Source organism: Gasterosteus aculeatus, chromosome 14, assembly GCF_964276395.1.
Source record: "Gasterosteus aculeatus chromosome 14, fGasAcu3.hap1.1, whole genome shotgun sequence".
NCBI lineage: Eukaryota > Metazoa > Chordata > Actinopteri > Perciformes > Gasterosteidae > Gasterosteus > Gasterosteus aculeatus.
Genome location: NC_135702.1, coordinates 12325552 through 12337897, shown reverse-complemented (window position 1 = coordinate 12337897; position 12346 = coordinate 12325552). Strand labels below are relative to the sequence as shown.

General features: G+C 44.4%; 1 protein-coding gene across 8 annotated transcripts in view; it reads right to left on the bottom strand.

Annotated features, from left to right (window-relative positions):
• Positions 1–12346, bottom strand: part of cacna1bb (calcium channel, voltage-dependent, N type, alpha 1B subunit, b) — a 128065-nt gene that overhangs the window by 4240 nt on the left and 111479 nt on the right. For 7 of the 8 annotated variants that reach the window (XM_078088209.1, XM_078088204.1, XM_078088203.1 and 4 more), the window contains 9 exons: positions 9824–9929; positions 9616–9723; positions 9106–9212; positions 8728–8894; positions 7876–8008; positions 7650–7760; positions 5935–5973; positions 3789–4029; positions 497–720 (listed from right to left, as the gene is read on the bottom strand). In XM_078088209.1, coding sequence (XP_077944335.1) covers positions 497–720; positions 3789–4029; positions 5935–5973; positions 7650–7760; positions 7876–8008; positions 8728–8894; positions 9106–9212; positions 9616–9723; positions 9824–9929 — 1236 coding nt within the window. The remainder of the gene's footprint in view (positions 1–496; positions 721–3788; positions 4030–5934; positions 5974–7649; positions 7761–7875; positions 8009–8727; positions 8895–9105; positions 9213–9615; positions 9724–9823; positions 9930–12346) is intronic. The other variant, XM_078088205.1, reaches the window with a different exon arrangement.

Sequence of the window (12346 nt, the reverse complement as noted above, 5' to 3'; positions counted from 1 at the left end):
ATTATTTACAGTTCCAAATTATAATGGCTGCAGTTTTTATGTAATTTACTGCATTTTACATTTTAGGTTGGATTTCATTCAGTTGTGAACAAAAATAAACGCTTTACGCTTAAAGATTATTGGGTGGCCGCCGCATTGCACCAAGGCAACAAAAAATATAGTAAGAACTATCAATACGGTTCCATAAAACACAAACAAATTGTGATCCTTTAACCTACGAGGCCTGCCAAAAACCTACCGCTGTTGGGCTATAAAAGCGTCTTAGGTAACATATAGAATTGTTCTTCTCCCACATTGTCATAAAATTGGGAGGGCAACAGTTCCTCCGCTGTGAGCCAAGTGTGGATGTGAGCCGCCCTAAAAGCAAAATACAGCCATCAACCCTCACAGGCGCCGTGTTAATTCACAGACATTGTGCCGCGGCGAAAAAAAACACATTTCACCGCCCAAAGCGCTGACGGCCCACGACGCGCTCCGGCGGGGTCAAGTGACCGACCTGTTTGACGAAAACGGCGTCCTGTCCCTCGCCGGGAGACGTGGAGCGGCTGGGCCCCGCGGACTTGGTGTGACACTGCTCCCTGCTGCCGTAGCGCTCGCAGGAGTAGTAACGCTGCTTCTCCCCCGCTGAGGAGTGGTGCCTCCGCTCGTGAGGCCGGCCGCGGTCCCGCTCCCTCGCCCGCTCTCTGGACAGGCCTTCGGCCGAAGGGTCGGTGAACGAGTCTGGAGGACGCCGCAGGCAAACGAAAAACAAGAGAGTGGGAAACAGAGTGTGTGGTTTAACTTTCCTCATCTCGTCATCTGTGAATGTGGAGTCTAATTGGACATTCAGTCAGCATAGTTGGTGATTAAATATTCCATGATTTCATATTTCATGAACAAAGTACGTACTTAAATAACTGCAGCCATGCGTTCAATCAAAACCAATGAAGAAGAACTGCACAGTAAAAACTACACAAGAAGACTGTTAGCTTCATTCAATCAAACGAGATTTATGGAAAAAAAGGACATTAACGAACATCAGAATCTGTCACAGTAACGTGGGGCTTCAAGAAATAACTACTCAGATCATTTTTTGTAGTTTCGTTGTTTTTGAGACAATCCCTTTGAAACAGGTATGGTTCATGTTATTTTTCAGCTATTCGTCTCAGGCACCCTCCCCCCCCTGTGCAAGCATCCAAACCTGTTTGGACAAACTAACTCCAAACATGTTGGTTGGCCTGGAAGTAAATGGGTCACAGTTCGGCTGCATTTACAACAGGAAACGCAGACAATGGAAATATACAAACAAATCGTAAGAGTTGTTGATCTAGTCTCGCCACTGCAAAATGTACACTTGAGTGAAAACATGTGCTGCAGGAGGAGGACTGAAGAGCGACTGCTGAGGTGAAAGTGAAGCACGAGTTCGCTGCTCAGGATCTCGTGGTGAAAGGCATCGTGCATTATCGTGATCACTCGTTAGTTCTACGCTACGTAGCGTGTTTTGTAGTCGGAGCTATCATCACACAATGTTGCATTACACTTCTAATTAAAGGCAAATGGCTTTGCGTGTTTCTTTGTAGATCACGAGTGTGTGGCCATGAAGCAAAGCAGTGTGGGCGAATGGCTCTCCATCACCTTTCCATCACTCTGATGTGTCACATCTGCCTCCACAATGACAAGCTTTGAGGAGCGAAACTGCTTCCCTCAATTCCGCAGACGTACCGTGGGGCTGCTGGATGTTCTGCCATCTCACCGAGAGCTACTCATAAATCGCTGCGCTGGGCCCGTCCACCGTGGCCTTTTATCTCAGCTGTAAAGCCCAGCTGCTGCCCTCCAGTGTTAACACATAAAAAAACAGCCTGGCACCAGCTCTCAGGCCCTAATCGCTCTAGCAGACGACCCCGGATGGACGTCATCTGCCGTACTGTGAAATATAATAGGGTGTCCCACAACCCGGAGATGAGTCAGCACTTCGTCTCCTTCCTCTCAGTCAGTGTTTCTATTCACTGGGTTCCTGGTTGGATGCCAGAAGTAAGCTGGATTTATTAAGTTCTCTGGCATTAAATACGTGCAGGACTTGAGAATTTCGAAGCTCTTGTCTTATAAAATGTTTGTTGCCAACAAGGGGACAAATGAAAGCTTTTTCGCAGCCTACCTTTAGACATGTAGTTCTGCTTAAAAGTCACAGGTTTAGTTTTGAAGATTATCTCTCTGAAAAGAACGCTAGTATCAAGTTGTCAAGGGAACCAGCCCAAAGTCTCCCTTTCAAACAGCATGTGGAGCAAGTGGCAGAGAAACTAGAGACACAAATGACCTTCCGATCGTGGAATGAACCATGTTGGTGTCTTGAGGGCAGAGGAGGGATCAGTCAGTCACCTTGCATCAGCCTGAAGGAATCCTCCTCTGTTCTCACGCTGCTCTGCCTTTAAACAAGTCGTCATTGTGCTTTGTGTTGCATGACAGGATCAAATGTGTCACGCTCATCACTGTATTGTGTGAGAAAGAAGACGTGTCCTCACCATGGACAATAACTACAGTCCATACATGCATTATTTATTTATGCTTTACTATTCTCAAATACTGGAAACAATAACTAGCCTTTTCTCTTTAATCATACGTATTGATGTGAGTGATTGTCTCTGAAGCTGTAAATGCTCTTGTCATGTCTGGCTTCATCTTCTGTACATTATGAACTTGTGTCTGTCTAGTTATTTTTTCTATATGGATTTATCCTTTTGTTATCGATGACGCTTCTTTTTCTCTTTCTCTTTCTCGTCTCTCTTTCTCTATCAATTTTGATAGGGTGCCTCATTTCATTTTATTTTTACAAATCTTCCAAATAAGTTCAGCTTGCGTGTGAAACATGAGCTCAGTGATGGCATAGAGCCAATAACTGCTCACCGATTCAAAATCTGGTTTGCAAGGGATTCCTGGCCAAGACGAATGTTCTTCATATAGAAATAAAATAAAGATAATTGAGATATACAGTGCAATGTCTTTTTACTTTATGTGCTGTGTGTGAGGAGTTTAAATAACTGCAGTGGGAAGTCTGTAAAGCTTGGTGTACATTTTCTGAATGTAACTTACAGTCAGAGGGAACAAAGGGAGCGACTGATGGGAAGGGCCAAAAAAAATCCCCTGCGAAGGAGATTTTCCTCTGAGAGCTCACAAGTCTTTGGGATAATCAGACAGAAGGCCTGACATGTAAAATCCCTGGTCGAGGCGCAGCAGAAAGCCCTTCACCTACATAACCCGATCATGGAACTTTAATCCTATAAAGAATTTCTGCGGCTACGTCGTTGAGACATCGACGGGGGGAAGCCCTGCTTCCCATCTCTGTGGATACTCTGCTGGCTGTGATATGTGAATAAATATTGCTGTGTTAAACTGAAACATGCACCTTAATTGACTAATTCAATTACTTCAACGGGGCAAAATGTTACAATAAACTTTCAGAAATTGAAAAAAAAACACTGTGAAAAGGTTAAAGTCGTGACGAAATAAACGTTTCAGACCGAACAACGCCGTGGTAGTGACCTGTGACTTAGATTCTACTTCACTCTAAATGGACCATGATGTACTAAACAATCATGCTGAATTGAAGAAGACTTGAAACTGGTGATTTGGGCCATAATGCATGTTTACAACGACAGGAAGTCGGGCCACTTCAAATACACATTTTAGTGGCCCCTCGCTGGCTTTTAAAAAGAAAACCATTTGAAACCATTTCTGCATCGGCTTCATGTTTCAGAAGCGGATTGACAGCTTTTCATTGGACCAATTCAATCAAATCTAAGTCTCTGTCTCACCAACGGTGCTGGACGGCTGCATTGACTCAGCTCGGTCCAGGGACGTCTGCTTCTTGTCTTTGTCCTTGTCCCTCCGTCTGTGGCAGCGGTGGTGGTGGTGATGGTGGTGGGCTCTGTCCTGGCCCTCAGCCTGGGCCAAGCCGGGCCGTTCCAGGTCGTACTCCGACAGGCCGACCTCCTGGTAGCGCTGCGGCGTCAGCGAGGATGCCGAGCGTCGGATGGGACTGAGGTCAACGATCGGCTTCGAGGGAGAGAGAGAGAGGCGGAGAGGCGTGAGGAGGACAAGTGGAGCGGAGGGGCGAGCGTGCTGGTTTTAGCCAAACCACTTGTACTGGATCACCAAAATACCCACAACACACCAAAGACACAACCAGTGGACGGCAATCTAGCGGCGTTCTAACCCGTTCTTCTTCAGGCACGCGCGTCAGAAACGACAGAGAAGAATGAACACAAGCCGGCGACACAGCTCGAGCACTTACTGTCTCAGAACTCACACGACTAGTAAGAGAGCAGGTGTCTCTGCTGGGGAACACAGAGGAGGTGGGGTGCTGACACTGGCCGCTGCGGCATTTTTTTTTGTGCAACTTCTAACCTCGGAAAGTGCGATTCCTTTGTAAACATCCACACTCGCTAATCAACACATTCTACTTTACTTTAACGAACGCGCCAGTAAAAACAGATGTCTTTTTCAGAGCGCGTGGGAGGGGATGGCTTAGATGGCTTGTGTTGCCTCCCATGGAACTGGAGCCTTTCGCGTGGGAGCTGCCTTTATTTTTGCTAATGTTCTCTCATGAGACTTTGATTATCTGCCTTTTTGTTTTTTGGCCACTTAGAGGATGTAGAAAGAAGTTACGAATCGTCACCTTGTTACGAGTCTGTATAACGAGCTGGTAGACAAAGATTCTTTCCACATTCAGCAGTTACAAGGCAACATTATCGCTGTCATTGTTAATTGTGCTTTTGGCCAACCGTAAGTAAATATCTCTAATGAAGTGCTAAATCACCATGGTACATTGTTATCATAACATATTGATTATAATGGCTGTATGTATCCGGAGAAGGTTATAAGAAAAGAAAATCTTCTAGTAATTCTTTAAATAATGCTTTGAGGACATTGACAGTCACCCCACCTCGTTCTTATCTTACTGACAGGTACAGCGACCAGGTCACAGACTCATGTGATGGGGAACAGGACGAGCAGCTACGTTACCACCCCACCTGCTGGTTAATGCCCAGATGATATCTGATGAGTTTAGTAAAACATTTTCAAGATATGCTGACAAATAAATCTGTATTTTCTATGATTCTTCTGGATCTAAAATATATTTTGTCGTGATCAGAAGAATTGAATGATTTTGGTGAACTAGGGCGGTCGAGCTGTTCCTCTTGTTCCTACACCCGGCAGCATACGCCTGCAGCTAAAGTCAGGGACAACAATATCACAGCACTGAGGAAAATGTCCATATTAACAAATCATTTACCTCGTAAGCGCCTTAAAATCTTACTTTTTAGATAAATGCCATAATATGCAATTAAAAAGAGAAAGGAAGTCCCACTGTTCCTCAGACTACTAAAAGAGTCTGGAAGTGAGGGTATATAAAACATTCAGGAGATACTGTTTAGTTTTCCTTTCTTGTGTTAAAAATAAGATTTTAAGACAGAAAGTAACGAATGACAGAAAAGGTCGGACACGGTTTCCGTTTGGTTATATATAAAGAAAGCAGCAGTACTGTCCCTGCCTTGATCCACAACCACAAACCCACTAACAACAAAATAAATACAAATATAAACTACGCACTACTACATAACAATAACTCAAATACAGTACACATGTGTCCAAAGTGTGGTGCTGTGCTGCAGAGAGCTCAGGACATACCTGGGATTCACATACAAATACTTTCCCACTGATTTGAGTAATGTGGGCGGACTGTGTCAATGTGTGTGTTGCATGTTGCGTGTATCTATCAGCAGCTTCATGGAATGACCAGAGTTTACTGTATATGTGGGTCACTTTGTCCATGATGACAGGACGGTGTGAACTCTGCACTGAGATGAGAGGAGCACAAACACAGACATGAGAGGAAGAGGAAGAGGGGAGCTGGAGGAGAAGGAAAAGGAGCGGTGGCACAGAACAGGTGGTACATACTGCCAGGTGGGTCCCAGGGACGTGGCGAGGGTGGCTCCGCTATCAGACAGCACACACAAGAGGGAGGTGGGCAAAACATTAGCACAGGGGCATCAAAATTAGGTCAAGGGAAAGATAGGAGATTAGAGAAGGGAGATTTAGGCTGGGATATTCTCTATTATCTTATTATCCATAAACCGGATGAAAGGACAAAACCACAACGGCAATCCTACTGACACCTGGAGTGTGTGTGTGTGTGTGTGTGTGTGTATATCGAAGCCTGATATAAATACTTCCTCAATGCCAGAGCTCTATTGTTGTTGTCCTTTATCACGTGAACACCATCTTGCTAGTGTAAATAATCACGATAGCAACAAACGTGTTCATTAAATCATAGTTGAAGCACTATTTTCTGCTATTAGTAACATTAGATAAAATCTACAGTGCCCAGCTGGTTTATTGAATACTAAGCATTTTCGAGAAAGAAATCTATATATTTTGTCCGTCTAAAAGCATAACAACAGAATGTAGGCCAGTGCACGTCGGACTACCGCATCCTGGGGTTTGATCTTTTCAATGGATTTATTGACATTAACAAAATAATATAAGATAACCCCAGCCTTCTACGTTAAAGAGAAAGAGATCCAAATGCAACATAAACACAAGGAAAGCACGTGTTTTGTGTTGTGGTAGAGAGCGGGGTGACAGAGGGAGAGAACGGGAGACAAGAACACAGAGACGGACAAACAGGGAAACTAAACAGACAACATCAGACAGCTGAGACAATCCAGGAAACAGTTGAGTGATGGACACAGAAATCTCCCTGACATGACATCCATATGCAGCAGCTACTGTAACTAACAGCATGACAGTAAGACAAGTACAAAAAAGTAGATGGAAATGAGGGAAATTCCTAAAAAATAAACGGATCACTGCAGTCGGGCAAAACTAAGACGTTACATCAATATATCGTTTGAGATGTTGAAGATCAATGACAACATTTATTATGTAGCATTCTTTCTGTCATTTATTTTTACATGATCCGGTGAGTGTGATGAAGGTTAATACTTACTGCAGCAGGTGAATACAGAATCTCTAGATTAAATCTTGGCCTCCGCCCACTTCATCATACACCACTTATGTCAATGCCTGATTACAGGTGCGCCATTTGAATCTATTTGCAAAAAAAGGCCGTATTAGATATTTGGATGCTGTTAATTTAGTGGCCAGCAGGTTTTTTCATGGTCACAGATTACGTCACTGGCTAAAATAAGTTACTCTACTTTTCTCTATTTGGCAGTAATTTAATAAGTGTAGTATTGTATAAACCAACAACTCAACTACCAACCAAGTTGTCCACTTTTCTAAGTCCACCTATCCTCAATTTCCTGCTCAATAGTGATTGGTAACGTGCAGAGTTCAAGCAGGGGTCGGCAGGATGAAGTAGAGGTGAACAGACAGTGCTTCTGTTCGTCTGTTTGCACTGAGCACCAGACTTTCTCTGCCACCTGTTCATTGCCAAAAAAACACATTTGACCATCTTCTATTTCCTGTTTGATATTGTATAGCACGTCGTTTGATCATTTCTTCAAAGCAAATCTAAGGCATCCAGCGTGCAACGCAACTTCCAAGCCTTACATCATCACATCAACGCGGCTCAAACGACACACAACTGTGACGGATGCAATGAGATCTTTTTCTGTGAGCAATAAGACCAGAAGCCCTGAGGAGCTTACGTAGTACTCGGCGTTGAGTCGGGGCAGAGAAGCCGCTCTGCTGTGGCCTTCCAGGCTCGGATATTCCTCTGAGTCTGATAGGTTCTCCACCTGCTTCAGTTCAACAAACTCCTGCCCGGAAACAGAGGAAGTAGTATGCATGTATTTTAAGAGGCAACACGACCGACGCTGCCGGTTAGAAAGTGATTCATCATTCAACATTCAGTCGGAGGAGCTGTGGGTGCACCTGAGGTTTGGTGGAATACGGCACGTCCTCTGACTGGCCTCTCTGTAGTTTCCTCCGGGCTTTGGGCCTCTGTTGTGCAGCCTGAGAGACGTCACCAGACTGGGAATGTTTGATGGCACTTCTCTGGTTTAGCCTGTTTGTAAACACACAAACAAGAGCTCGGGTTGTAGTGTTGACACCTGATCAGTGCGATAAGATGAGGTAAACACGTCTCCTTCTCGAGTAAATGCGCTGAACATCACTTAACTGTGTAAATGTACAGCATAAATATGATGAATTATGGCTGGACGTGAACTGTAAATTGGCAAAATGAACTCCCTGTTTATACCATGGCAGTGCGTCCTGCTCCATGGTCTCTATGTCTAAGTCTTGCTTTGAGAGGTCCACACGGGGAATTAAGGGACATTAAGCAGCGGTACCAAATTAAAATACGTCACGCCACAGAAGGGCCAAGGATGGGGGACACATCACTTCAGATGATCATTGCGACATGGTCGTGTTATACAGACACTTAGTTTATGATTGCATATAGAATCATAGAACATATGTGTATGTGTATGTGTATAAATACAACTGCAGAATCAATAGGACGGTGTAGATACTTCAATTTGGTTTTCAAAGTTAAATTGCATCAAAGAAACAGTAAGCCAGTTGTACACAACTCCTACGAATACTCTGATTTTTCTATGTGCCGGAAAGGACAGTCCACATACAAGAAGATCAGGTAAAAACACAATTCCAACAAAACAAGCGGTTTCATTAATGAGGCATTTTTGTCGTGTGCACAATATAAATTAAACAACAGCTCAATCCATTGCGGTTGTGTATGTGACATGGACGACATTCGCTCACAGTGAATCCCTGTTGACCGAGGTGAGGCTGGTAGTGGGCAGTAATTCAGGCTTGGCTTCGGGCTCAGGCTGAGGTGAGAGGGGCAGTTTGGGGCTGCAGATCGGTGGCTCGACTTCCTGTATGTGAGTGAGGGGCAGCATCGGACGGAACAACGACCCCAGTTTACTCTGAAAAACACATCGATAGAATACGGTCAGTAGGAGGTCCGACAAGTTCGTCATCAAGCTTAGTGTTGATATCGATTTTAATAATTTTCCCTTCATAGCCTTGTTTAGTCAGGACTAGAAAATCATGATAAACAAAAGGAAACAGACTTATTATCTAAATATTTGATAATACTAGTCACTATTACATGAGTCTTTTCACAACACATTCTACCTGTTGTCCCCCCGAATGCTGCTGCTGGAGTCGCTTGGCACAAGTCTGCTTGTAGTGGTCAAAGATCATTAGAGCTGCATAGACTTTCCCGACAGTCAGCTCATTGTCTAGAGAGGACAGAGACAGAGGGAGAGACAGTTGTTCATGTGGCCAGTAGGTGGCGGCGGACAAGCAACAAAATACAACTGACACAGAGGACCGAACTGTAAACGAGCATCATTTGTACATCTACATTCTAATTTTAGTTTCCAACACAAATCAGATTATTTAAAGAAGACACAATAAGACAGATGGATGAATTAATGGGGAGAATTAGTGGATCTTGGATCAAGACGCTTCATGAATTCATAAAGTGTTGCATAAGAGGAAATCAAAAGACTCACTCACATACAACCGTATAAAGAAGAAAGAAAGAAAAACAATTTAAAGATGAAAGTCTAAAACAAAGAGGAAGAGGGAACAAGCAAGCATTTGGGTTCCACTAGAACCCAAAACCCAACTTGGGCTCACATTTAGGCGGCGTCACCAGCAGGTCGACAGTCTTCTGCGACAGGCTGGGCCAGACTCGGTGGATCTCCCTCTTCAGGTCAGCGTCGCACAGATGCTGCGCCAGGACGCCTGAGGACGGGCCCACGGACATGTCATGTCAGATCTGCACCACGGAGGTCTACATCTACGTCAAAAGCGCCGCGTGGATTTTGTTGTTTCAGTCGCTCACCAGATGCCAGTTTGATGTCCAGGGCGGTGCGGATCAAGGCCATCAGCGTGGAGGTAAAATGCACCGTCCTGTCTTCCGCAATGGGCATGTTCATCCTCACCAGTCGCTGGAGGGAATCAGGAAAACGCAATCAGCAAATTAAAGGAACATTTGGTACTTTGTACAGAAGCACAAATGGATGATTTCAAATGAAAAATAATCACACTCAGCATACAGGAACTTAAGCAGTAATTTAAAAACTGTCAGATAACATCCAGTTACATGTCAGGGCTGCAAATAAGGATCAATTTAAGTGGATTGTTTTTCTGATTGCCATCTTGATCGTTAGTGAAAGAAGCCCTTTTCAAAATCCCCACAGTACAATTTGTGTCTTGTTTTGTCTCATCAAAAGTCCATAACCCAAATGATCCTCACATTACTAACAGCAAAGGCTCGGCATTCTTGTTTGTTAAATGACTTGTTACGTTTTAATAGGGTTAATTAATTCTCCCTCAAACTATTAGTCAATGAATTGTTTCCCTTCACTCTTTTCTTTAACCTTACAGCGCCAGATGAATGCATGAAGCGCTTAGGGGCTGCTGCTGTTGCCATGACATTTTATGAGATTGTTCCACTGGAAGAGTAGCATGCTTCTACTTAAGGCTGAAACATGATTAACATGTCAGAGAACAAGCAGCGCTTCCTCTGCTGCTGGAAACGTGCAGCCGCTCGTCTTTGTTCGGAAAAATAATGAATAATAAATCTAATAACGTGGGCATTTTTCACATGGCAGTTATGTACAGGTTTATTCGTAAACCTGCAGGATATAACTGTTTAACTCTGACTGCTGAAGCCGCATATTGGTTTTGAACTGTTTGTTGGACAAAACAAGCGATTCCAAAGAGGTCGGCTTAAAGGGGAGGTTTGGAATTTTGCTCACAGTCACGTTATTGTCTACAGTAAACGGCAGTCGCAACGCCGTCAGTCCGGAGTACCAGCAAGGGAGCAAAGCAATGTACGGCTGTGGCTGGCAGCACTAGCATAAAGACTTTAAACCACCTGTAAAAAACATCATATCCGTTTAAATGTGCACTATATTTGGAATACTTTTACTGCTTCAGCTGGCTGTCAGAGAGCCCTTCCTAGGGGGACCTGAAGCAGTTTTCTACGCTCCCTTAAAGCCAGCTGACTGGCTTTGAAAAGTAAAGGTAATTTTACCATGCAGAGGTAGCGGGAGCTGCTGGTCTACCGTTTGCTTCTCTGTGTGACTCCCATTTCAAACACGCAAAGTCACACAAAGGCACGAAGCAGACGCTCCGGTGTTATTGCTCTGCTCCCGGGCTGCTGCTTCTGTCTGCTTCTGCAAACTGAGGGCGTGCTGAGCGCCATCTACTGCAGATTATACACCGACAATAACCACTTCTGGCATAGTATAGACTAAATGATGAACTGGTTGATGAAAGCATTAACTGGCAGCCCTCCCGTGCAGGGTGTGTCGATACAACCGAGTAATTATTAGCAGCGGATTCTGGCAGCACAGAGGCTCAGTTGTTACTCGTTTAATATTATTTCATCATAAAAATAAACCAATCAGCATCAATCGACATCATGCATTGCTGCAATTAATTGATCTGTGTGCATTTGCATGCATGACTTAGTACAGCACACTGACAGTGAGGTTGAGGGTGGAGGGGGAAGGGGTGGGCGGAGTTGAGACATGTGCTCAAATTAGAATCTGAAAGGCGAAAAGCAAAAGCCATCAGACACATATGTGAAAAAAGAAAAAAATGTTTCCCCTCAAGCTTTCAAGAAAAAAGTATATGCACTGTACTGAGCGCAACAATGCAGATGAAGGAAGGGAGAGATGACAGGAAGAGGGGAGGGGGGGTGTGGGAGGCTTAACTGGAAAGCTTCAACGTAAGTCTTGCATCTTTTTTCCAGAAACAGAGAGTGGAAGAATGGCAGCTGCAGACTATGAGCATCAGACAAATAAAGAAAGCACCTACAGAATAGAGGATGCATGCTTGTCCTCGCATACATAGATGCGCGCACACACACACACACACACACACACACACACACACACACACACACACACACACACACACACACACACACACACACACACACACACACAAAGATAGGATGAAGCAGAAGAGAGTGAACAGATCCCTAGAGGGTGTGAGAGAGAGATCATTCATAACAGAGGGTTAGGCTCAGCCTGAAGACAGAAAATGAGACTAACGGGGAGGGTAACAGGGACAACCAGGACTACCAGGGGGAGATAGGCTCATTAGGGAGGGAGCACCATCAACACAGTAGTGGGAGGGAGGGAATCTGTGTGTGTGTGTGTTAGTTGATCTCTGCCGATTCACAAAAACAGGAGTTTATTTTGGATGCGTGACCACGTCAGACCCAGACATTATGAACCGGGGGAAGGTCAGGGCTGTTTTAACAGTGATTCATTTAGACAGCTGTGCACTCAAACCGTTCCCGTCTGCGGTGAGCAGCTGGCACAGGGACTACCTGAGGATTGTGGACTTC